The sequence below is a fragment of the Neophocaena asiaeorientalis genome, unplaced genomic scaffold (genome assembly GCF_003031525.2).
Source record: "Neophocaena asiaeorientalis asiaeorientalis breed wild unplaced genomic scaffold, Neophocaena_asiaeorientalis_V1.1 scaffold143, whole genome shotgun sequence".
Classification (NCBI taxonomy): domain Eukaryota; kingdom Metazoa; phylum Chordata; class Mammalia; order Artiodactyla; family Phocoenidae; genus Neophocaena; species Neophocaena asiaeorientalis.
In genome coordinates this window covers 4,257,627-4,284,278 of record NW_020175536.1, presented here as the reverse complement: position 1 = coordinate 4,284,278, position 26,652 = coordinate 4,257,627, and the positions used below count along the sequence as shown (strand labels likewise).

At 39.7% G+C, this 26,652-nt stretch overlaps 1 protein-coding gene across 2 annotated transcripts in view; it reads left to right on the top strand.

The window, feature by feature from the left end:
- FAT3 (FAT atypical cadherin 3) overlaps window positions 1-26,652 on the top strand; it is a 552,420-nt gene that overhangs the window by 159,563 nt on the left and 366,205 nt on the right. For both annotated transcript variants that reach the window (XM_024731307.1, XM_024731305.1), the window contains exon 2: window positions 9,514-9,828. In XM_024731307.1, coding sequence (XP_024587075.1) covers window positions 9,514-9,828 — 315 coding nt within the window. The remainder of the gene's footprint in view (window positions 1-9,513; window positions 9,829-26,652) is intronic.

Below are 26,652 nucleotides of genomic sequence, written 5' to 3'. Positions count from 1 at the left end.
TTACTGCCCTTCGTGAAGTAACCTCCATGTTTTTAGACACTTAACAAAATTACTTCTTGACTTTATTGCATATATTGAGATCATTTTCTCCATTGCTTTAAATTTCAATCTTCCTTTCTATTCGGCTGTGAGGATCCATATCATTTTGCTGGGTATGGGGGTATGCAAATTAGCACAGACCACAGAAAGAATCTGAGGCTGGGAATAATCTGGGTTACAGAAAAGAAGAAAAAAAAAAAAACAAACAATAATGCAAGCTGGATGTGTCACTCACAGCCTGGTCCTCTGTCCATTTCCTGTTTTTAGGCTGTTGACACCTGGTGCCAGCTACACAGACCAGAATTACTGAAGAGAGAGCACAGGTGTACATTTTGAGTCCACTGAAAACAGGTCCCGAAAAGTTTGTCTTTAAGAAAAAAATCAAATACCAAATGTATGTTTACTGAGCGCACGGAACTTCACGTGAAGCTTTCGAGCACGCAGCTAAGTTTTAGAATTTCTGGGTCCCAAACAGACAAGGAGAGCTGTCCATTTTCATTAACTCCAAATAAAAGCTTGAATTCAGCCTGCAGCCTTTCACCTTAATCTAATGTGCAGATCTCCAGTTTTGAGCCTTGTGAAATAACACGGAATGAAGGCGGCTTGCATTTCAGGACATAATTGTTCCCCACGACTGTGCTGTGGATGTTTGCTTCTCCTTCTGCAAAGATGAAAGATAGCTAATCAGTAGGAGTTGGCATGAAGAGGAGGGAACAGAGTAGAACAAAAGTGTCTGGTGAGAATCAGTGGATGAGAGGCCAGAGAGAGAGCACCTTGCTGGTTCTCTATCTGGAGGCCCGGGACTTTAATTCTGGCTGCCTATGGTGTGTGCCTGTGGGCAGTGCAGCATTTAAGTGCATGATAAAATCAACTGATGTCTTCATCAAGCTGCATCTTGGCTTTAAGCCTTGAAGATGTTACCATGACACCATCCTTATTCTTGGTAGTAAAGGGACAACTCAAAACTGGACATGGTTTTTAAGAAAATTATCTTATCACATAGGATAATTCACAGATGGAGTGTTGACTTTCAGAGCCACTTAACTATCAGTTCTGCATATACGCTAGAGAAGTCTAAAATCCATGACAAGCTCAGTCTATCTCATTTTATTCTAGCTAGTGATCACAGGCAAACAGGATAGCTAGATGACTCATTTTGTTTTTCCTAATGTAGCTTATGCGTCAGAGTGCTTGTCTGTAAAAGAGCCAGACATCCCAACTTGCCTGCATTTACCAAATATTATGATGTTATCCTTCATTCATTTATTCAACATTTAGAGTGTTCCAAATTTCTAGCCACCATCCTAGAATAGAGAAAAACAAGATAGAATGGTCTCTGCCCATAGGGAGCATGTCGTAGATTGGGAAAGGGACAAAAACAAAGTGCTAAGATAAAGGCAGATGGGGGCCACCCCAGACCCCTGTCTGGCTGGGTGAGGGGTGTTCTCTGAATCTGAAACCTCCTTGAAGAACAGAGAAGAAGGTTTGGTTTGGGGAGACAGGGGCTGAAGGAGCAGTACGTGCAGACTCCTTTGTACAAAAGCAAAGGAGTACTGGATATTTAAGGAAGACTCGGTCTTCTAATTCTCCTGGTCTCAAACCATTCCAACAACTGAGAATCTTCTGAGAAGATATAAAAATGGATTCAGAATAATATCTTGCAGCAACTTTTAGAAATGGAGGAAAGTAATGAAACTATTGAATTTCCTGTTACTAAAGAGCTGATACCAACCCACTGAGAGCGCGGGGGCATGGAATTGCCTTCTTTTTCATGATAATGGACACATGTGGATAAGTCAGCAGGCAACTCCAGTAATGAAAAGAGTGCATACTCCGATTCACAGCTCCAGATTCCAGGCCTGACTCTGCCGCTTGATTAGCTGGGTGATTCACTTAAAATTCCCGATTTAAAAAGTGCCTTAAATTATATATTTAAATATATTATGTGTCAAATACGTGATATATAAAGTATATAAAAGCATATGCATATATAATACGTGTACGCTAAAATGTATTTGAAGCATTTTAAACATCTAAGTTAAGATTTTCTCCACCCGAAATTGTTCTATGCATCTTGGTTCATCCCATTTTAGCTGATTTCAGTTGATTTCAGTATATTTCAGAGTGGTAACAGTTATAGATATGACCATGGGTGTGCATGGACTGACCCTGGGTTGGGCCTGTGAGGATAAAATCCCCATTCTTCCCTTAATTATCACCACACTCTGCTCAGAATAGTGATCCTTCCTAAGACAATAAGAGCTTTATACAAGTCTGGGGATGAATAGGAAAAGAAAGAAAAATAGTAACTGTGTGATCCTCCTAAATAAAGGCAAGCAAGGGTTGGCTAAAGGGGGTTATGGAGCCCATGAAAGAATTCATATTCTCTCAGAAATAAATGTAGTTAAGTGTTTGATTCTTGAAGAAATAAGCAATTTAAAAATACATGTAGATGTTAACATTGGTGGAAGCTGGGTGAAGGTTGCCCAGGGACTCCTGTCCATTTCTTTGCACCTTCCTGTTAGTCTATAATTATTTCAAAATAAAAAGTCAATACAAATTTTAAATGCACTGAGAATTGGGAGTTAATATTTTGACTGATTGGGAATAAGAATTAAATATATATGCACAAGCAAATGTCTATTAGGGGTATCTACAAAGAATATGCAACCAGGGTGTTTTTAAAATTTTGTTGTCTTTTTTTTAACTGCCTCAGAATCTATAGTACTTATCCTGGCAGAGGGATTTTCATCATGTTATGGGCCCATAGCCTCCAAAGCACTCCCTGAACCATTTGTTGACAGGTCGTTTTAGAGCTGTTGTGGGTATTCGGTTGCCATTCTTCAGGGGCAAGATGTCATTTGAGACTTTGGGTGCCACATATGGGGATATGGCTGGAAAAAAGGTAAATTAAATAACCCAGTGTGTGATGGTCATCTGATTTGAGCAGCTCCACACATGTTTTTCTTTTCATCTCCAATATGTAGGGCTTATTCTATGAGAACAAGGTGCATATAGTTTTTCTAATATTTGTGAATAAGAAGGAACAATTACAGCTAATGTGCTTCATGCTGGGATCAACTAATTCCATTTCAAGCTGTGGACAGTTCTAATAAATAAATACTGTTTGTGTATCTGCTTATACAATTAAATATTAGGTTTCTCAAATAATTCTAGTCAGCTACTAGACTTATACAGCAAGTAAAGAAGAAACAGGAAAAGAAAAATTTTATAAACATAAGCTTATCTCAAAAATAAAAAAATCCCAGCTGTATTTCTAAAGATTTTTTTTTATTTTCGTGAGTATCAGCGTAAATTTGGCATCTCAACTGAATCCACATTGAACATTTCTGTGATAGGTGAAAATGCAAAGAGGTTAAGGATGTATCTGCATCTGGGATATTCCACCTGAGTTCTTTCTACTGAGCAGCGCTCCCTGAAATTTGCTAGAAGCTCACTGTGGATGGTTTATTTTTAAAATAAGATTTACTAATTGCTCATTCTTGGTTCAGAGCAGAGACAAGGAAGAAGAGAATAGAAGCCTATGTGGCACATGAGGAAGAAATTCTTAGTCTGGAGAAGAAAAACCATGGAGAGGGTCATTTTTTGATATTTGAAGAGCTATCACAGGTGAATGGTGGTTTGCAGACTTGTTCTATTTTATTCTAGGATATGAGTTAGGAAAACATTTAAATTAGAGAGACTGAAGTTTTGCCTCAGTGTGAAGAACTCTGCATTAGCTGAAACTCCCTAGTAAATGATGCGGACCCTGTCACCAAACTCAGAGCAGAGACTGGGTGCTGGGTCAGGCATCATGTGGGAGCATATACCTACTGATTATTAGGGGCTTGGTTATACCTATTGATCTTCGAAGTGCCTTCCAGATCTGATTTAGTGAGGCTGACTTATCTCATCTGTGATGTAAACTAACCTACTGCTGATTCAGTGTGAGGATTTAAATTCATACATGAACATTTTTTGAGCGTCTGCTACATGCCAGGCACTGTTGTATGCAGTGAGACCACAGTGATTAAGCAGCCAGATACTCTCCTTGTAGAATGTACTTTCTCTAACAGGCAGATGGAAGGAGACTCTTTTCTGGGGATAAACACTCCGGGACTGTGTTAGGTAACGGACTACGAATATGTCACAAACATTTATGTTCTGCATACTTTGATAAATAAAAAAAAGACTCTCTTTGCAGAGAATCAGTACTGTTGTGATTGTGTTTTTATACTCTACAAAGAAATACCAAGAAGTACCTTTTTATGATTTCTACAGTCAATTTGGAGAAGTCAAATAGGAAAGTATCATATTAACTCAACACTGTTTGCCCAATTAATGACACTTCTCTAACAGAGGGGAAAAAAGAATTTCTTTGGACATAAAATACTATGTGACTCTGATGTCTATATAGATTAAAAAGACAATAATGAGATATGGGGATATATGTATATGTATAGCTGATTCACTTTGTTATAAAGCAGAAACTAACACACCATTGTAAAGCAATTATACTCCAATAAAGATGTTAAAAAAAAGAGAAAATAATGTTGTTTTGGTGAGCAACCAGTCTCAAGTTTGACAGACCAGTGTTTGAGAATGGGATCTTCTGTTTACTGGCTGAGTCATCATTCATAAGTTACTTAACTTAAATCTCTTTCCTTACTTGTAATATGGCGATAAAAGTAGTAACTACCTCATGAGTGCTTGGCACTAAGAAATACTTGCTGAATGAATGATAGGTTTAAAAAAGGTAATGATGAATGCATTTATTGCACCTATCATAATCCCAGCACACAATGATTAAACAGTCATGAATGTGTAGGTGATGATAGTGGTTGTAAAACTGTCCCTATTTGGAGATAATATGATCATCTATGTAGAAAACACTATGGAATTTGTAAAAACCCTGTAATAACTAATAAGAGAGTATAACAAGGTTGCAACATACAAGATCAATATACAAAAATCAGTTGTATTTTTCTTTTTTTTTTTTTTGCGGTACGCGGACCTCTCACTGTGTGGCCTCTCCCGTTGCGGAGCACAGGCTCCGGACGCGCAGGCTCAGCGGCCATGGCTCACGGGCCCAGCCGCTCCGCGGGGCATGTGGGATCTTCCCGGACCGGGGCACGAACCCGTATCCCCTGCATTGGCAGGCGGACTCTCAACCACTGCGCCACCAAGGAAGCCCCAAATCAGTAGTATTTTATATACTAATAACAAACAATTGAAATTAAAATAATAATGCCATTTCTAATAATATCAAAATATGAAATGCTTAGGGATAAATTTGACAAAAGATGTGCTGGATCTGTGTTCTGAAACTATACAGCATTGCTTAGAGAAATACAAGAAAACATAAATTAATAAAGAGATACACCATTTTCATGGATCAGTAGACTCAAAGTTTTTAAGATGTCAGTTCTTTCCAAAATGATTTATAGAGTCATTATAATCCCAGTAAAAATCCGAATAGGTTTTTCTAAATTTCATATGTATTCTAAAGCTGATTCTGTGCTTCATATGGAAACACAAAGGATTTGGAATAACCCAAACAACTTTGGAAAAGAAGAGCAAAATTGCAAGACTGATACTTCCTGACTTCAAGACTAATTATGAAGCGTTATTAAGAAAGTGTGATATTGATATAAAAATAGACAAATAGATCAATGAAACAGAATGGAGAGTCCAAATGTAGACCCATACTTATATGGTCAATTGATTTTCAACAAAGATGCAAAGGCAATTCAGTGGAGAAAAGATAGTTTTTTTTCAACAAATGGGGCTGGCACAATGAACATCCACATATGAAAAATGAGCTTAGGTCCATATCTTGTACCATATACAAACATTAACTCAAAATTCATCATAGGTATAAATGTAAAACCTAAGACTTTAAACTTCTGGAAGAAAACACAGGAGAAAAATCTTTGTGACCTTGGATAGGCAAAGGTTTCTTAGATACTTAGATAATATCTAAAAAACTGAAAGCAACCTAAATGTCCAACAAGTCAATGGTTAAAAACAAATTGTGCTATACGTGTGCCATGGAATACTACTCATAAATTGGAAGGTCTGTTGTATTTTTTTTTTTTTTTTTTTTTTTTTTTTTTTTGCGGTACGCGGGCCTCTCACTGTTGTGGCCTCTCCCGTTGCGGAGCAACAGGCTCCGGACGCGCAGGCTCAGTGGCCATGGCTCACGGGCCCAGCCGCTCCGCGGCATGTGGGATCCTCCCACACCGGGGCACGAACCCGTGTCCCCTGCATCGGCAGGCGGACTCTCAACCACTGCGCCACCAGGGAAGCCCTGTTGTATTTTTAAATGTACAACAACATGGATGAATCAGAAATAATTATTCTGGGTGAAAGAAGCCAGAGAAAAAGAGCACATACTGTATCATTCCGTTTCTGTAAAATTCTAGAAAATGCTAATTAGTCTGTAGTGACAAAGCTAATCTGGTTGTCTGTGGGTAGGGAAAATTTGAGAGCATTTTAATTAGATTAAAAATGGGAAGGTGAATACTTTCGGAGGTCATGGTCACATTTTTTATCTTGGTGGTGATGGTTTCACGGGTGTCAAAACTCACAAATGGCTTATTTTTAAATTCTTTTAGAGAAATTGTAGAGGATTTTATTTTTTTTTAATTTATTTTATTTATTTATTTTGGCTGCACCGGGGCTTAGTTGCGGCATGCCGTATCTTCAGTGCGGCACACGGGATCTTTTAGTTGCAGCACGCTAACTCTTTGTTGCTGCGTGCATGCGGGCCTAGTTCCCTGACCAGGGGCTGAACCTGGCCCCCAGCATTGGGAGCGTGGAGTCTTAACCCACTGGACCACCAGGGAAGTCACACAGATTGTTTACTTTAAATGTGTATAGTTTATTGTATGTCAATTATGCCTTAATTGAAAAAAAGTAATAAAGAATGTATGGTAGTTGTTACAAAGCTATGGGCTTATGACATGATTTTGGCAGTCTTTGGGCAACCTCAGAAGTGAGTTTTTGCTTGATAGAAAAGCTCATGTGGATTTACATTTTTAATTGTGACCACGTGGATCATAATTAGCTGTGAAGCACTGAAGAAAGTGAGAAAATGCTATCACTAGGCATTGGTTGTTTAATATAGTTAATATGGAGCCTTGGATGAATCTTATAATAATTGTCAACACATTTCGTAGTCCTTCTTTTCATTTTGTCCTCAAATTTTTGGATCATGAGAGCAAAGCCTGAACACTTATGCTCCAAGATACTCATTTGCACTTCTACTTAATGAGTAAATATAGCCATAGACATATTTTATCTTAATGAGAGAGAATTTTAATTTCTAGAGGACGTATCTGATGTTTCATTAAAAAATAGAGTAAAATTCCACCCATATATTTTAATTTGCATTAGTGGATGCCTTTCATCTAAGGACTTCTCAAAATCATTTAATGTCCAAAGCCTGTAAGGTCCAGAGCCTGTCCCAGTTTGACAGGTCCAAGAAAAGGGATTTAAGTGACTTCCAGGGATCCCAGAGCAATTCTGTGACTACAAATCTGTGTGTGTGTGTGTGTGTGCGTGCTCACAAGTGCGTGTGTGCATGGTATGTGGTCAGGCAAGGTACAGACAAAGCTGACCTAACTTCTTTGATTTTGTTCCTTCTTAAGTTCTCTTTTTAGTGGACTGACTTTGCTGTTCCCCAAACAGGCCAGATATTTTCATGAAAAGGTATCATGGGCAAGTCACAAAGATTAAGCAACAATATGCAGCATGACCAGAGGAGAAAAAAATATCTAACAAGACTTTCCATCGCAAACTTCTCTCCTCTCAAAATTGTTCCTTGCTTTGGGGGGTGGTTACTATTTACAAGGCTTTGGGTGTTGCTTTTGATTCATATTGATTTAACATATACTCAGCATCTACTGTGTTGCAAGCATTTTGCCAAACTCTCGGCATACATTTAATTACATGATTGCCACCACAGCACTGAGATATGGGTGATAGAACTAGGCTTGCTTGGTTCAAACACCTTATACACGGTCAAAGAGGTAGTAAGTCATGGAGTCTGGGTTGAAACTGGAACATTCGAGGAAGACAGATCCGGGTTCTTCTGCAACTAGCTGTGTGACCTTGGACAAGTTACGTACTCACATCTGAGACTTGATGCCCTCATTATAAGAGAGAATTATAAAGCTTACAGAGTTCTTTGGTGGATAACTTTAGAACTGAAACTTCAGCATCAGTTGGGCGATCTCCCTTTGAATCGTATAGCTGTTCTGAATTACAGGCAACCTTCACTTTTCTGGCCTGTTTCTGGAAAGATGCCCTCCTCCCTCCCAGGTGCTATACTTGGCAGTTTGCTTATGCAAGATCTACAGGCCAAATTATGTGCCTAATCCAACAGGAGTACAGAGGATATAAGATTCAGGTCAGAACTGGAGAAGCGCTTCTTGACTCTTTCCATGGATCTTTTTTAGGGTATAAAGGTTTACATGAATTACACGCCTTCCAGGTGTATCCTGACTACTTTTAGAGATTTTATAAGCTGAATCCCAGAGTTTTCCCATCACATTGGAAAGTACTTAACAGTTCCTGTAGTAAGTTTCTATAGCCTTGGTGGTTGGGTGAGGGCTGTAAAGATATTCAAGAGCACAACATTTTCTCTTTGGCTTTTCTGTCAGATGTTTGACTTCCTGGTTGGTGCTTGTTTCAACCATGAAACGGGAAAGGTGGAAGGCAGCAGACTGGGCATTTTTCTGCTCCTAATTTAAAATGATTGTCCCTGAGTATCCCTCAAAGCGGCTTAGAGTTTATTTAGTGCACTCTGTAGAGTTCTTGAGGGGGCTAGAGCTCATTCAGAAGGTATGTTGGTATGGCTTACGGCTTCTTCTCTGATTCTTTTGGAATAATTGTGACATTAGATTTGTAGAGAAATAGTATCAAGGAGGTTTGTACTTTTGCATGCAAACTAGTTTCTATCCTAACAGGCAAAAGAATATTTTAAAGGTGTTTTTCATTTTTGTGAATGAACAGACAAAATAATGTATCCCGGGAAAGCTCTTTGTCGTATAGGAAATCAATTCGATATCAGGTCAAATGGCAATTTTGATGAGATAGTGCACTGATTTCCCATGCATCATGGGAAGTGTTTGGACCTCTGGCCCACTCTCTTCCCATTGCTCCCAACTGTCTCGTGTGTGTGTGTGTGTGTGTGTGTGTGTGTAGATACGTCTATCCCCGAAACTCAAATAAAGTATTTGTGCATATAATTACACTTCTCAAATGGCAGAAGAACTGGTTAGTACAGTTTTGCAGAAAATAGTGTTCTGATGTAAAGAGAAACACTTTCATTTAATTTTGTGTGATGAATTTTTTTTTTTTTTTTTCATATGCCAAGATCACTTAGCACAGCCGGCCTCAGTTTGGGGTGATTGACTTAATGTCTTCCTGTTTTGCTATAGCAGTTACACTTTCCCTGCTTTCTCTTAGGAGTCATCTCTACTGCAGACATTCTTGATCGAGAGACAACAGGGTCATACTGGCTGACTGTGTACGCCACAGATCGGGGCGTTGTTCCACTCTATTCCACGATTGAGGTCTACATTGAAATTGAAGATGTGAATGACAATGCCCCGCTGACCTCTGAACCTATTTATTATCCTGTTGTCATGGAAAACTCTCCGAAGGATGTATCTGTCATTCAGATCCAGGCTGAGGACCCTGACTCTAGTTCCAGTGAAAAACTGACATACAGGATTACAAGTGGGAATCCTCAGAACTTTTTTGCCATCAACATCAAAACAGGTAAGGGAATGCTCGTACGACTGTTTCTAGTTGTTAGTTCACCTTTTAAATTCATGAGTCTGACACTTGCTGTACCCTCTTATTTATTTTATTGTGTGGAGAACAGCATCCTCCTTTCTGGGAATTGCTTGAAAAGGTGAGCGTTTTACCTGCCTGGTTTGGTATGTTTTAATTTCAACTGACATTGAGGTGAAGTGATCTAATAGAAATCAGAGGCTTTCACAGGAAGCCTTAGATTTGCTTTACTCATAATTGTAAAACGTGGTTCCTAAGCCGAGAGCCAGCTGCCCCCTTTCTCTATCTTGGGAGAGAGTAACGTGGGCCATGCTGGGTTCTATGGGTAGCTGGCTTTGTCTCACTTCTCTTTCTAGGAACTTCTCCCTTGCTTGGCCTTAGGCCAGCATGCCATAAATAATCTCCTTAGAGCCTTAACTTTAAGCCCCAGATGTTTTGTGATTTCTGTACTACCCATCAATGAAATGTCAATGTTTAGTAGAACTTCCAGTATCTAAATCTTTACATAAAACATACACATTTTAATTTTCTTGGTTTTTGCTCAAAAAGTTTCTAGAGAGTGCACCGAAAACTTAACTTGTTGACTGAGGACCAGAAAGGACAGTTGTGGAGTTTGGTTGAATGCGTTCTGAGACAAGTACATACACTGGAAAAAAGTGCTTTGCAGAGTAAATCTCAGAAGTTTGTTGCTTTCTTGTGACTTGTCTCTTTTAGATCTGAACAAGCAGGTAAAACACTCAGTGAGAGTTGTGATGGATAGAGTTTTAATTAAATGAATTTAGAAGAATTAGAAGATACTATAGCTATCTCACTCTGGGTGAGTTGATATTGGTCAAAAGTTAAGCTAGGTGATTGATGTTTGTTGGCTGGGACATGCCCCACTTTCCTAACAAAGTACTGATCGAGTTAATAGTTATTTCTCCTTCTCATGTTTGTTCAAGTAGAAACATAACTGACACCAAGCGTTTTATAAATGCCAGGTTCCCATTAACATAAGTTAAAGAGAATGCCAAGGGTTTTTCTGAAGCTGTTGATTTTTTTCTAATTATGAGTGGGTCAGTCATTTTGTTAAGCAGAGTTTAGCATTTGAATAGTGTTGAATCAGGATCTGACTTTAATTTCATTAGAAGACAGAGAGTGGTCATCAGCTATCAGTGTCTGATTCAGGCGTCCTTGAACTTGAAGGAGAAGACTCAGAGAACCGGAGCCACGTCCATCCTTTCAGCACCCCCTTAAGTACGGGGAGCCTCCCATGCACGTGAGGACCCCCACCCTCCTGGTTCACTTCCTCACTGTAGCCAAGAGCTCTGTGTAATATGGTGACAGAGAAATGAATTCAGATACTTGAGAAGGTCAAGAGGGAAAAAGAACAAAGACAAAAAAGTCACAGGAAAGAAGTTGAGGGCATAGACGTCTTCACACTTCACAGCCCCTGTGGAGCCTGAAACACCCCAGTCATATTCCGAATCCTCCCTCTTGATTCCATTGGCACTTGAGCCAGTAAGAGTGAACCCAGCACCCTCTTTTATAAAAGACACTGCACAGGGCAATGCCAACTGGTCTCTTCCTCCACTCATGCCTGAAATTAAAGAATAAATGTCACAGGGAAGAATTTGGACTGGAAGTGAAGACCATAGACCATGCAGTATTTGCAGAGAAGAACATGGAGACTCATGTAACTAAAGCTGTCTTTTATCAAGCTTTGAAAAGTTTGCCCTTGGATTTTCAGAAATTCCTGTATTATCGAAATTTGGACTGTATTACATAACAGCTTTAATCATATTTATAATTTCTCTGTCCTAGCTGTAGATTTTTAAAAAGGATTTGTGCCAGGAATGACATTTTAGACCAACTTTTCTAATAGTCTAAAAGGAACATATAGCACACTTTGTAATTCTCAGGCACACGATAAGAAAACACTGGATTTTGTTTATCCATTTAGTCATTCACCAAACATTTATTGTGCCTACTAGTTTCCAAACAGGATCTTATAGAGAGAGTTATAAACTTAAGAGATGGCCCAAGCCTATCAGGGACCCAACGTACGTGAAATTACTAAACTGACAAATATTTATGACAGAGTGAAAGTAGAGTGAAGGTTTGCAATAATCGACTATGGTAGAGGAGTTTCACTTAATATGGGATGGGCAAGAGCGGTAGTTAGGGAGTGTTTCATGGAGGAGGGTAGCAGTTGGGATTAGAAGTCCTGGTTTTCAAACCCTTGCTCTGCACTTCTAACTGGGAAACACCATCAACCACAGCAGGGAAAACATAGACTAAATCAGACACTCCGGGCTCTGTGAGCTTGGGCAGGTTACTGAACCTCTCTGAACTTCGGTTTTTAGTGAGAAAGGATAGTTGCAAGGCATAAAGCGGTCCTCATGTAAAATGCTTACCACGGTGCCTGGCACAGTGAAACTGCAAAGGAAGTTGATACCCCATCCTGATTGCTGTAACTCTGATTACAGGCACATCAGTTAATCTCCTCAGATTCTTATCTAGAAAATGAAAATGACATTGCTTACTTCATACGAGTTGCTCAAGAAGTCTGAATTCATGATGTGTTTGAAGGCCATTGGTGAAGTACAAAGTTCTAGAAGAATCATGTTATTACTCTTCTTATTTCTATTGAGATTCGCAGAACCATGAGCCTGGTGTAACCCTTGTTAAGACTGTTGCTCTAAATATAATGCTGCCTATGGAGCAGTTTCCATCCGATTCAACAAGCTCTCCAAAAAGATGGTTTAATTTTTGGCATACGTCCTGTCTCTCTCTAAAGTCCTTTGTCTGCAATAGTTATGTTAATGTAACATTTTTCAGGAATGAAGGGGGAGGTATACCTAACTGGTATATTTGGGTAATATTTATGCTTTAGATTTTTTCAACTGGTTGTGGACTCTGGTAAACTGATCTTTCATTCCTTCCTCTATGGTAGAGCTGAAATTTATAGAGTTCCATCTTGCTTTGGCAATGTGCTACATAATAAATAAAGATAAACATGATTGATGCGAACTCGAATAACGTCAGTACTTAGGGTCCACAGCTTGCAGCAGATAACAGATGTCCGGGACCCAGAAAGGAAGAGAGATTTCTTTAATGAACACTCTGTTCTCTACCTAAAGAGCTGTTTTCTTTTTTCCTACCAGACCTAAAATCACTTAGAGTCAGTAGTCTGTGGACTTTCTTTGGTAATTCCTGTGGCTTAAGAAGGAAAACAAAAGCTGTAATGCTCTGAGGTCCTTTCTGGCCTGTACAGAGAACGCTTGATTAATTCCAGGCAGAACAGGTGATTTTAATCAAAGGCAGCTTCCTGCATGCGCCTGCTTTAGCTAGTCAGTAACGGGAGTCCTACCCACGTGTTCTGAGCAGGAGACACCCAGCAGGCTGGTGCTCACCTGTCCCTCTGGGTGAGCAGGGACTTAAATGCTTCCTTCCAGCACTTGTAACAGAATCCAAGCTGGCTGCTGAGTGGTCATCCAGGCTGAATTGGGGAGCAGGTGTGGGAAGTTCCTCTAGGATTTCAGAATGTTTATCGTAGTCGTGTCTCCAGTATGGGAACCATTTGGCATAGTGCCAGCATGCCAGCATTTAGTGGAGCACTCGATAAATATTGTTGTTTTTATTATTATATTTATTTTTTTTAATAAGGGCTTCAAATGCTTGGCTTATTTATTTATTTATTTTTTTATTTTTGCTGTGTTGGGTCTTCATTTCTGTGCGAGGGCTTTCTCTAGTTGTGGCAAGCGGGGGCCACTCTTCATCGCGGTGCACGGGCCTCTCACTATCGTGGCCTCTCTTGTTGCGGAGCACAGGCTCCAGACGTGCAGGCTCAGTAGTTGTGGCTCACGGGCCTAGTTGCTCCGCGGCATGTGGGATCTTCCCGGACCAGGGCTCGAACCCGTGTCCCCTGCATTGGCAGGCAGACTCCCAACCACTGCGCCACCAGGGAAGCCCCTGTTGTTTTGATTGTTATTAATCATCCTGTCTTCCCCACTAGAGTCAAGTTTGTGTGAGTTGCAAGCATACTTTTCCCGAACCCCACTGTCTTTTTTTTGAAGTATAGTTGATTTAAAATGTTGTCTTAGTTTCAGGTGTACAGCAAAGTGATTCAGTTACACACACACACACACACACACACACACACACATATTCTTTTTCAGATTCCTTTCCATCATAAGTTATTACAAGATATTGAATATAGTTCCCTGTGCTATACAGTAGGACCCTGTTATTTATCTGTTTTATGTATAGTAATGTGTATCTGTTAATCCCAAACTCCTAATTTATCCCCCCTTTCCCCTTTCGTAACCATAAGTTTGTTTTCTATGTTTATGTGTCTGTTTCTGTTTTGTAAATAAGTTCATTTGTATCATTTTTTTAAGATTCCACATATAAGTGATATATGATATTTGTCTTTCTCTGACTTATTTCACTTAGTATGATAATCTCTAGGTATAGCCATGTTGCTGCAAACGAGACATACTTAAAAGGCGGTGATGTCTTTCCTTCCTAATCGGTGTGTAGCACTGGAACCTTCCACGGGGTTTTATAAAGGGTATTGTGCACTACTGTGTGCCACTGCTGTTCTAGACCCCAGGTATTGGTGCGATGGGTGATAGAACGGAAGTATAAGACATTACTGCATTCAGGGCATTTATTGTCATGGGAAAAATAGGACCATCACACATACTACGCGCTTTAGCAAAAATGTAAGGCAGTTTGTAAAAAATAAATGGTCAAACTCTGTGGAATATGAGCTGTGAACAGGATAACATGTCTGGGTGGGGCAGAGTTCATTGCCAGCTGGAGTAGGAGAGGATGGTGTGAGGACTTTGCAGACCCCTGAACTGGGCCCTGAAGAATGGGTCAGTCTGCAAAGAGAGAAGCGAGAAAATTACCCAGGGACTATGAACAAGTTAAGCTGACCTTGAAAACCCATCCGTTGCTACTTGAGCTAGTTGGAGAGGCTTTATGTCATTAGAAAAGGAATTTTAAAAGACTCATAAATGTCTGGAGTGTTGGAAGACATTAGAAGTAGCAACTGTTCACATCTCTTTTATTCTTGTTTGATGATATTTAGATTTTTAAAAGCCTTGGGTCTTATATCTTCCTTCTGAGAGGCCTAAAAAAATAACTTTTTAGAGGGAAAAAACATACCTAAGATAGATCCCTTTATTCTTCCCTTTGCCTCTGTTAAACATAGATCCAGGATTAGGGAATGCTGTATTGATAGCCTGTGTTTCTGGAAGTGAGCCTTATTTAATCCAGACCTTTTAATGGTTGACTAGCCAGGGCATGGGCTTTCTAAATTCCTTCCTTCAGTTGGGAGGTCTCCCTTTGGTCCATGCTCTGGCCGCTGGCATTGCCACCTAAATTTGAGCGGAGGTGAAGCTCAGCTTGCTTTCACTTTGTGTGAGCCTCTTGGGATTAACCTGACCAAAGCATACTTATGTGTAGGAAGACTTGCTGCCCTCTCCTCTTCTCAGGGGAGCTGACAGAAAGTGGACCTCTTCAAAAGCGCTGTAGGAATACCTCAAAGCCTAACCTTAACAATTGATTCCCTTTGGCTTAGACATTTTTCCCTATACAAAGAGGAGGAATAACTTATTATAATATTGGATGTCATTAGTTCTTTAACCAACTCTAAATAATAGCAGCTTGGGACTTCCCTGGCGGTCCAGTGGTTGACTCCATGCTTTCTGGTTCCACTGCAAGGGGCATGCATGGGTTCGATCCCTGGTTGGGGAACTAAGATCCAGCCTGCTGCATTGCGTGGCCAAAAATAAACAAACGAACAAATAAATAAATAATACCAGCTTGCCTTTCAGTGTACGGTATAAGACGAAGCCGGTAAGTGTTACCTGGAGGAGTAACAGAGAGAGAAAAATCTAGACCACATTTCAGCAGTGATGATGATCAACTGGCAGGCTTGTTAGACTAAGGATTCCTGGGGTGGAGCTCAATCATTTGCATTTCTAACAAGTTCCTATGTGATGCTGACATTGCTCCCCTGAAATCTAGGTTAGCAAGACTCTAGACTTCAGTATCCAAAGAGAAACGAAAGAGGGAGGTAACACAGTGCTGAGCGATGACCTGAGGACAAGGTAGCCAAGTTTGTAATTGATCCGTACACTCTTTTATTTTAAATTTTATTGGAGTGTAGTTGATTTACAACGTTGTGTTAGTTTCAGGTGTATACTCTTGACTTACGGGTGCTGGGGTTTTGAAATTTGACCATGAATGCAAAGTGCTCTCTGTACCCACCCCCAGAATCAACTTTCATACCCTTGCTTATACGTTGTTTTATGAAGTAGAGAAAAATGAAAATCCTGTCTCTTTAATGGTCCATGAGCAGAAACATTGTGATACCTAAGACTTGTGGTTAATAAAAATTCTGGGTTATATTAATGTTTGGATACACTTCTCTTGTTTCCAAATATATAACATTAAGCAGAAACTGTTGCTAAATGGAATTCCGAAATACTTTAATGAATCAACAAACATTTGATATTAGTTTATCATTATAAAAAAAGCAATGGCTCATAAGAGAGCGGTGCTTAAAAATAATCTGGTATCATAAGTAAGCTAAGCCTTCCGTTGATGCCCAGCTCTGTTTGGGGATAATCTGCTTAACAAACCACCTTTTCCTGGAAAACAGAAGGAGACCTGGCTTTATGTTATAACATCAGAGATTACAAAGAAAAAAACACACAAGGTGAAGGACACGGGGACAAATACTGATGATTTTTCTTTCAAGTGAACATTGTAGAAATCTCTTGTTACAGTCTCTTGTTCTTTGTTCCTTCCTAATGGAAAGTTAAATTCTCCTGAATGGGTAGAAATGACCGCGGGATGATGAGTTGTTATTCATAAGTCCAGGCACAAAGCAGATAATGTAGCGAATAAGTACGTATGAAACTGTAAATCACCCTTGCTCCTTCTTTCAGCCATGAAAGGAGGCCTTGTCCTATAGAACATTAAATTGTGTTCATTTAATCCAACGAGTCCAATAGAACAAATCGGCCTCATGTAGATTTATCACAGGAGGTTATTTAAATTCAGCAGTGACCTTTGCATCCCTGTGAATGTGCTTCACATGAACAAGGACAAAGGGAACTTTTCTGCACTGTCATTGTGTCACTGGGGAGATTGTGCATTTCTCCATTTGATCAACTCATAAGTGTGAACTGGGGGTGGCGGGGTGCAGAGGGGGACATTGCAGATTTGAATGCTCTTGTGAATGTAAGTACCGATTTCAGAGTTTCTCAACTTCAATACTTTCGACATTTTGGACTGGATCAGTCTTTGTTTTGGGAGCTGTGCTAGGCATTATACGATGTTTAGCAACATTTCTGGGCTTCTACGAGATGCCAGTAGTGCCCCTTCCCCTAGTTGTGACAGCCAAAATACCTCCAGACATTGTCAAGCATCCCCTGGGGTAAAAAATGCCCCTGTTGAAAACCACCGAACTAATGTGGAATATTTTCTAAGACTCTATTTCACTTACCCTTAACAAAACACCCTACAAAATGAGTAACTAATTAGGGAGGTGTGGTGGTATTGTTAACATTTTCAAAAAGTGCTTGTGTGCATATATATAGAAACAGATGCAAATATATATTATTGACAATAATAAAATGATATAAAATAAAAAAGGAAGAAATCCAAAGTTGCCTCTCACTTCCCTCTCACTCCAGATTCTTTGTATTTTAAAGGCTTTATGAATATTTGAAATCAAATCCATTAGCAAAAAAAGAACAAAACAATAACAAAACTTCCAACAGAATGAAAGTGGAGGAAGTTATTGTTTTCTCAACTCTGAGTGTTTGGACAGAATTCTCATCAAAGTTGGTTTTGCACAGCATTCTTCAGAAAACAGCATCAAGGGGTTATTTTGAGGGTCCCAGAGTTTATTCCCTTGAAATACTTAAGTAGCTCCAAATCCTATTCCTGCTTAATGTCAGCCTTCTGACAGATAAATATGGGGATTGTTACTTCCCTGGAATAAAAGGGAGTGAAAAAAAAAATTATTTTGCCCTCAGTTGGGGAGTCTGCAGTCCTGTATCTAGATTAAGGCTCTCTGAGGTCTTTGGCATCCCTTGTACGTATGCAGTGTTCATTTACAAGCCTCAGGGAACTGGCAGATTTGTGGGGACTTAGACAAGTGTCTCAGATCACGGTCCTTGGATACACCATAGGTTGTGAAGACTTTGCTAACTGGTGCCACCATCAGTAATAGGAAAGAAAACTTTGACCCCCATATTGAGTCACGTTTCGATGGACAGCTCTGCTAATTAGGCAACAGCATTCATGAGAAACAGATTCGGATCTTTGAGTTAATATGACTGTTACTTGGAAAAAAAGAGTTTCAGGTCTTGACTTTTATAAAATTGAATTCCAAGGCTTCCCTGGTGGTGCAGTGGTTGGGAGTCCGCCTGCCGATGCAGAGCACGCGGGTTCGTGCCCCGGTCCGGGAGGATCCCACATGCCGCGGAGCGGCTGTACCCGTGAGCTGTGGCCGCTGAGCCTGCGCGTCCGGAGCCTGTGCTCTACAACGGGAGAGGCCACAACAGTTAAAAAAAAAAAAAAAAAAAAAAAAAAAGAATTCCAGGCAGGTTTGAGGAACTTGAGTAAAAGGGAGGGAAGACTGAACAGACACGAGCTGGAGCGAAGGGATGCCTGGCTGGAAACCGCCCCTGCACATGCAGGTGGCTCAGAGGCGCCTCCCCGAGGCGATGGATGCTGCTCATTCTGTGTGGCTGGTGGTGTTGCTTGGGCCTCCATGCTCTTCCATGTCCTCTAGCCCACTGAGGAGAGGTGGGAAGGAGGGGCGGTGTTCCTATATCTCTGGTAGATACCCAGCCTACTCCTGGGGCTCAGCTGCAGGCGTAGCTGCTGCTGGAAATTACTGAGAATTATTTGGGAGGGTGATAGAGTCATGTAAATAAAGCAGATGATGGAGTTATATGTATATATGAAAAAAGAGATTGATTAAGGTCGTAAATTTCCCTTTTCTTTCTTTTATCTGGGCATTAATTCCACAGCAGTAATTTACTGCATTGGTTTATTACTTTCTTCTGTTCTGAGAGAAGCAGTGAATTTTAATTGAAACCACTGCCCACCTCTCTTCATTCTTCCCCCACATTGTTAGGGGGACTCCTGGATACTCCCTGATGTGTGCCCTCTCCCTCCCAGGGGTGCTGGAAAGGTGGGAAGAGGAACCTTAAGCCAGGGAAGCCAGAGTGCAGGTCTGCTCTGTGCCCAAGCCAGACCTGTGTTTTCACATATTATCTAATTTAGCTCTTACCACAGTCCTGGGAAGAAACTGGGCCTCTGGGCACCTTGGTGACCTGCCCAAGGTCACCCAGCTGGTCATACAGAACTAGGGTTGCGCTGATTAATGGTCTCCAATGCTAAAGACATATGCCATTGAAAGTGAAAACGTGAGCAACTCAATGAATGCATTAATGATCTGAAGACTCTGGGGCTCAGGGAATTCCTTTCGATGATTGTACACACTCTTTGTTTTGCAGGTATTTAGAGGTTGAATTGGGTCCCCCCAAAAGACATGTTGATGTCCTAATCCCCCTGTACCCATGAATGTGACCCTATTTGGAAATAAGGTCTTTGTAAATATAATCAAGTTAAAATGAGGTCCTATTGCATTAGGGTGGACCCTAATTGAAGGACTGCTGGACGCAGAGACACAGACACAGACACAGAGGGAAAATGGCCATGGGAAGCTGGAGATAGAGGCAGAGATTGAAGGTATGCTGCCACGGGCCAAGGAATGCCAAGGATTCCCAGCATCCACCAGAAGCCAGGAAAGGACTGGCTTCCTTCAGAGGGAGCATGGCCCAGCTGACACCCTGATTTTCACCCTCTAGCCTCCAGAACTGTATGAGAAGAAGTTTCTGTTGTGTTCAGCCACCAAGTTTGTGGTACTTCTTTACGGCAGGCCCTGGAAACTATGCAAGGGCCAGACCAAGGGTACAGGTGGGAAGCTTGAGTTCTCCTGAGGGAGTAAAGGTGGTTGGTATAAGCAAGGACTCATAGTATGTGGTGCTCTTCTTACTACACCAAATGTTAAGAATTTAGCAGGGTTTTTTTTCCAGTTTTTTTTTTTTAATATATTGTTCAGATTTTTTTCCTATTGAAGTATACTTGATTTACAATGTTGTGTTACTTTCAGGTGTACAGCAAAGTGATTCAGTTATACATACATATATATATATATATACGTTTTCAGATTCTTTTCCCTTCTCGGTTATTACAAAATACTGAGTAGAGGTCCCTGTGCTCTACAGTAGGTCCTTGTTGTTTATCTATTTTATATATAGTAGTGTGTATCTGTTAATCCCAAACTCCTCATTTATCCCTCCCTCGCCTTTGCCTCTGGTAACCGTAAGTTTGTTTTCTGTGTCTGTGGGTCTATTTCTGTTTTGTATATAAATTCATTCGTATCATTTTTTTTTTAGATTCCGTATATAAGTGTTATCTGTTAATCCCAAACTCCTCATTTATCCCTCCCTCGCCTTTGCCTCTGGTAACCGTAAGTTTGTTTTCTGTGTCTGTGGGTCTATTTCTGTTTTGTATATAAATTCATTCGTATCATTTTTTTTTTTAGATTCCGTATATAAGTGTTACACGGATGGACCTAGAGATTATCATACTAAGGGAAGTAAGCCAGACAGAGAAAGACAAACATCATATGATGTCACTTATGATGGAACCTAAGAATTTTAGCAGTTTTTGCATTAGTCAATCCAGGCTTTAGTTAGATAGATCGTTTTTGTTTGTTTTGCAGTACTTATGATCTGGTTAAGTTTAATGATTTGGGGAGTTCTAAAAGGGAGAGTATATACACTATTGATACTACGTATAAAATGGATAACTAATGAGAGAACCTACTGTATAGCTCAGGGAACTCTACTCAATGCTCTGTGGTGACCTAAATGGGAAGGAAATCCAAAAACGAGGGGATATATGTATATGTATAGCTGATTCACTTTGCTGTACAGTAAAAACTAACACAATATTGTAAAGCAACTATACTACAATGAAAATTTTAAAAATAAATAAATAAAAGGGATAGGGGATTTGCTGAGTGATTTGTGTGGCATTGAGTTGCTAGAATCATTTCAGGACTCCTGAAAGATCCTCCGTGGGTGGTGCTCTCATGCCCTACAGGGCCAATTGTGGGAGTATTTTTTTTTTTTTTGCGGTACGCGGCCACTCACTGTTGTGGCCTCTCCCGTTGCGGAGCACAGGCCCCAGACGCGCAGGCTCAGCGGCCCTGGCTCACGGGCCCAGAAACTCCGCGGCATGTGGGATCCTCCCGGACCGGGGCACGAACCCGCGTCCCCTGCATCGGCAGGTGGACTCTCAACCACTGCGCCACCAGGGAAGCCCATGGGAGTATTTTTATGTAACTCACAAGGCCATGTGGAAGTTACTATTGAGTATCATTGGTGTGCTTCAGAAATCAGAATCTCATCAGAGTCTCATTTATTTTGTCACTTTTCAGTCATTTAAAGTGGATTCTCTGGAAGCACTTTTCTTTCAAAGCACTGGAAGTTTCTACCTGAATAGTAAGTACAGGATGAAGTGTAGTTTCACCATTGACCTTGAGAACCCAAAGTCCAGTTTTAGTATTGTTGCTACTTTATAGTCTGGCCTTGGTATTTGCTGTCATTTTTAAATGACTTTGTTCCTAGTTTCTCAACATTCTTATAAAAATGATCAAGTATTTTAAAAATCCATAAACTTTATTCACGTTGAGGTAGATTATTCTAGGAAAGCATATGGAAATATAACAATAAAATTACAAAACCAACCTGGGGTGAGTTACTGATAGTAGTCTCGTGACTTCATAGCACAAGGACAAATGTCTGTTTACCACTTTGCCATTCAATATCATGGTCGGGCTTCATAATAACACTGGGAGGAAAGAAGCCACAAGGAGTAGTGTCCAAGAGATTGGACACTGAAATCAGATGTCTTTGCATTTGAATCCCAGCTCTACCACTTCTTAGCTGTGTGATGTTGGGCACATTACTTAACCTCTCTGAGCTTCAGTTTACTTCACTGTGAAAATGGGGATAAGTTCATTAACTAATGAATTGGCTCACCACCAAGATTAGATGAGTTAATATATGTAAAGTACTTTAATAAGCATTTAGCATGTAGTAAATTCTCAGTAAATGTAAAGTGATATTGTCTTCATACGTATGGAGTTTATTTTAGCTAATTTGGCATCCATATTGTCTGATTAAGTCTTTGAGTCTTTAGGTGACAGTGACATTGAAGGGAAGAAAAGAAGGGGACTGATAGGAGAGACAGAATAGAAATACAGTTAACTGGAACTTGGTAACTCTGAGAAGGGGTGAACACAAGAGGTGAAGACAGTCTTCGGGGTGTAGTGAAAAGGAGCATCAGGCTTGAAATCTCACAGAGAAGATACCTTGTTATAAATAACGTTAGAGATATCTCTGTAGCCCACAACATCATCCCTTTTTCTCTGAGTACTGACCCCCAATCCTTCCCTCCTTGACACTGGGACCAAGATTCTCTCTCCCAGGAATTTATTGCTGGGATTCAGAGATAATCTCTAGTGGGGGTAGAATTGAAGAGTTGTAAACCTGACAACTGTGGTTGAATATTTGTGTCTCCCTAAAATTCATATGCTGAAACAATCACTGTTGTGGTAGTATTTGAAGGTGGGGCCTTTGGGTAGTAATTACTTCACGATGGTGGACCCCTTATGAATAGGATTAGTGTCACATAAGAGAAACTTCAGGGAGATCCCTCTCCCCTTCTGCCATGTGAGGATGCAGCTAGAAGATGGAGGAAGTGGGACTTCACCAGACACCGAATCTACCGCATCTTGATCTTGGACTTCCATCATCCAGAACTGTGAGAAATAAATCTCTGTTGTTTCTAAAACAGTGAGCTGATGCTATTTTGTTAGAGCTGTCCAAACGGACTAAGACAGAGGCTATGGGCATGAAGCAGCTGAGGGAGAGACAGACAGGCTCTGATAGGCTTGACCCTGAAGGCTTTCCAATGGCTGGTCCAGGTGTTAGTGACACTCAGCTGTACTCTTTGCCCTTAGATTTTCTAACGTACCCTGCAGAAATAATACATACTTTTTTCCATTAAAGTTTGGTATAGGTGTCTCTTTCGTAAATGAAAGGACCATAAAAGACTGTTGCTGTGGAAACCAAGTCAGGAGAGAGGCTCAAGAAAGAAGAACTGTTCTCTAATGTCAGTTGTGCACAAAGGTTAAAGCCTAAAAGGAGCTTTTAGATTTAGTAATTAAGGGAGAAATCAGTGAAAGGCGTTTGTCTTTATAAGTCACATCATTGCTGGGATTTTTCATCTACATTAGCTTGAATGTTGACCATCACTTTTCATCTTTTATTTGTGAAATTCTGTGGGTCATGACCTAAAGTATCTGTGGTCTCCAGCATGTGCTTGGATTAAGCCCTGTCTCTCTTTATTAATAGTTCTTAGATGGATATTTGCTGGTTTAAATTTTATCTGTAGTGTTCCATAGGAAAATATGCCAACAATTCTGTTAAAAGCAAATTATCCTGTTTTAGACAACTCCATTTATCCTTAATCTTTTGAACAAGATGTGCATGATAACCACCTGTTTTCTCTGAGTTTCACCCTGTGAAATTTGCCAAGTACACCCATGAGAAGCATGGATTCTTCCTGGATTGGCGCCCCATCTCGTTCACATACTAACCTTATGGTGATAGACAAGTTTCTTAACCTCTTATGGATCAGGTTGTCCATCAGGAAAATGGGGACACTAACTCAGTTTTTGCTAAGATTTAACATATCAATGTATTTTATAAAGCACTTAGCTAAGCCTTGTACATGAAGCGCTCAACAAATGTTAGCTATCATAGTTATTATTAAATGCATCCAACATTCTTGACTTCCATCAAAATGTGCTTTATAAAGAATACTTTCTTGAAAATTGATGAAGAATCAGTCTGATTAAATAGCCTTGAAGGTATCACATATATACTAAATGTTCAATTTTTTACGAGTGCTTACTGTACACCAGTATACTGTGCTAGGCATAGAGGGTCCAAGGATGATAAAACAAGAACCCTACTCTATAAGATCTAAGAGTGCAGAATTATTTCACCGTCAGCTGTCATTCATTGCTGCTGTCACACAGCTTTAAAATGAATAGATTAAGTAAATAATATTAAGGGCTTATACGGGACATTTTTCCGGCAATAATAAATGTTATAATATTTATAGGCTATTTTCGGAAGGAAAACATCTGAGATCATGAGCGAGGAGATGTAAAATAAATCCATCACTTTAGAAACTTACTATTACAGGTAGAAAGTGCTGAGCCTTTGCCAGTGCACCGTTTTTAAATATGTTGCCATTACAGATACTTCAGTTAAGGAAGGCAAATCCAATTTTACCTCCTACCACTTAAGTTAATTTCTCTTCTCTGTAAAATTTCCTATTTTATAAAGACATACTTTATCTTGGCAATGTACTTACTAAATTGTTCATTTTTTTACTTAGTTAAATTGTTTTCTGTCACAGTGAGAAATGCTTTTCTCTGAAGAAATGATGTTCATGTACGGGAAATAGGGTTATTTATTAAAATGGTTTATTATGAAACTAGATTTAGACATATTTCTATAATTTTGTATTTAAGTGTTTTTAGTGTCCAATGAAATGATTTTCAATGTAAAGTGGGCTTTGATAATCAGTCTCCAAAGTCTCACTTTTATAGTTAATCAAATATACCTAGTGGATTTATATTTACATGCATATGTTTAGAAATACCAGAGATGGTTTCGATAGATCTCTATCAGTGCTTTGCTGGGTTATCATAATTAGTAGATGGCTTAAGTTATTTTGTGTTTTCATTCCTTTCTGATTTGATACGCCTTTGTGGTTAATTTTGTATTTAAGTGTTTTTAGTGTCCAATGAAATGATTTTCAATGTAAAGTGGGCTTTGATAATCAGTCTCCAAAGTCTCACTTTTATAGTTAATCAAATATACCTAGTGGATTTATATTTACATGCATATGTTTAGAAATACCAGAGATGGTTTCGATAGATCTCTATCAGTGCTTTGCTGGGTTATCATAATTAGTAGATGGCTTAAGTTATTTTGTGTTTTCATTCCTTTCTGATTTAATACGCCTTTGTGGATTTGGGACTCTCTACATAGGTGTGGGAGGAACACAAAGAAATAGGAAACTTCTCAGCCCTAAAAAAACAAACAGGCTGTTTTTACAAGACAAAAAACCACTTTATAACAAAGGGAAAACCTGTGTTTGAGGCTGAATCTGGAGCTTGTTATTGAAGTTACATGTTGGAATTTTAGTCATATCTAGTACCTCCCAAGATAGAGGAATTACACATAAGTGGTTTTCCCAGGTAACTGAAGTTTAACCCTTTAACTTATCTACAAAACAGAAATAGACTCACAGACATAGAAAACAAACTTATGGTTACCAAAGGGAGTAGCGATGGGGCAGGGCAGGGAAATAAATTAGGAGTTTGGGATTAACATATACACACTACTATATATAAAATAGGTAAACAACAAGGACCTACTGGGCACAGGAAACTATACTCAATTTCTTGTAATAATCTATAATGGAAAAGAATCTGAAAAAGAATATATATCTATATAACTGAATCACTTTGCTGTACACCTGAAACTAACACATTATAAATTAACTATACTTCAATTAAAAAAAAAAACCTTTAAGTGCCAAAACTACAATAAACACCTGTGTTTCTGAATCACTTCCTAAAGTGTATTAAATGTGTCTTTCAACTCAGCAAGCATAGTATGCTGAACGTGACGATACCAGCAGTTCTGGTTTCATGGGCCTACAACCCAGACAGTTACCTAGGGCCCATGTTCAGAAGGGCCACTTATATATGGTTTAATGCTCTGCTGGCACTATCTGGAAATGCTTAATAATTTTTGAACACGAGGCTTGGTGCTTTCATTTTGCACTGGGCCCTGCAAATTACGTAGTCTGTCATGGATACAGGATTTCCCTCCGGAATCTTAATGGTTGTCTGGGGCCATCAAATGTACTACTGTTTGGGTTTCCTCACTTAAGCTCAGCTTGACAGCACTGGCTTCTGTTATCAGCATGCCTCTCTCTCCCAGGGCTCTGTCTTCTAATTTGATGCTTCTCATCTGCTGAGACATCGTATAAATAAGGGATTCGAATAGTAAGTAGGTTGAGAATCACCAGGCTCTGAAGGGTGACTTTGAAGACCCCTCCCACAGAGTAAAAGTGCACAGCATCTGTAACCAGGCTTTGTGGTGTTAATTTCAGTGATCACAGGGCTGGTTTTGCTCCTCTCCTGGACTGACTGCTTTGATGAAGAGGCTGCCTCTGTATGAACACCATGTGGGACGGTACAATTCTGGTCCATTTCCAGTAAAAGAAAATTGTTGGAAACAAATTATTTTCAAAGCCCACTTTATTTTCAAAATTAATCATAGATGGTAAGATGGTGAGGGAAGTTTCTTTTCATGAAACTCCTGTCACATAAACCTTATGAGCTCTGAAGCTTTCCCTGTTGACTAAGGGAGAACGTTTTTATTCCAGTAATTTCTGTCCCTTCAAACTGTTCATGTACCTTCAAAGCATTGTTCTTGCTTGATGTCCTCTTGTCCTAAAGGAAACCATTCTATACTTTTTTTTTTTTAAATATAAGTACCTTTGTATATCACAGTATTCTGGATGATTTTCTTTTCTTTTCTTTTTTTTTTTTTTTTTTTTTTTTTT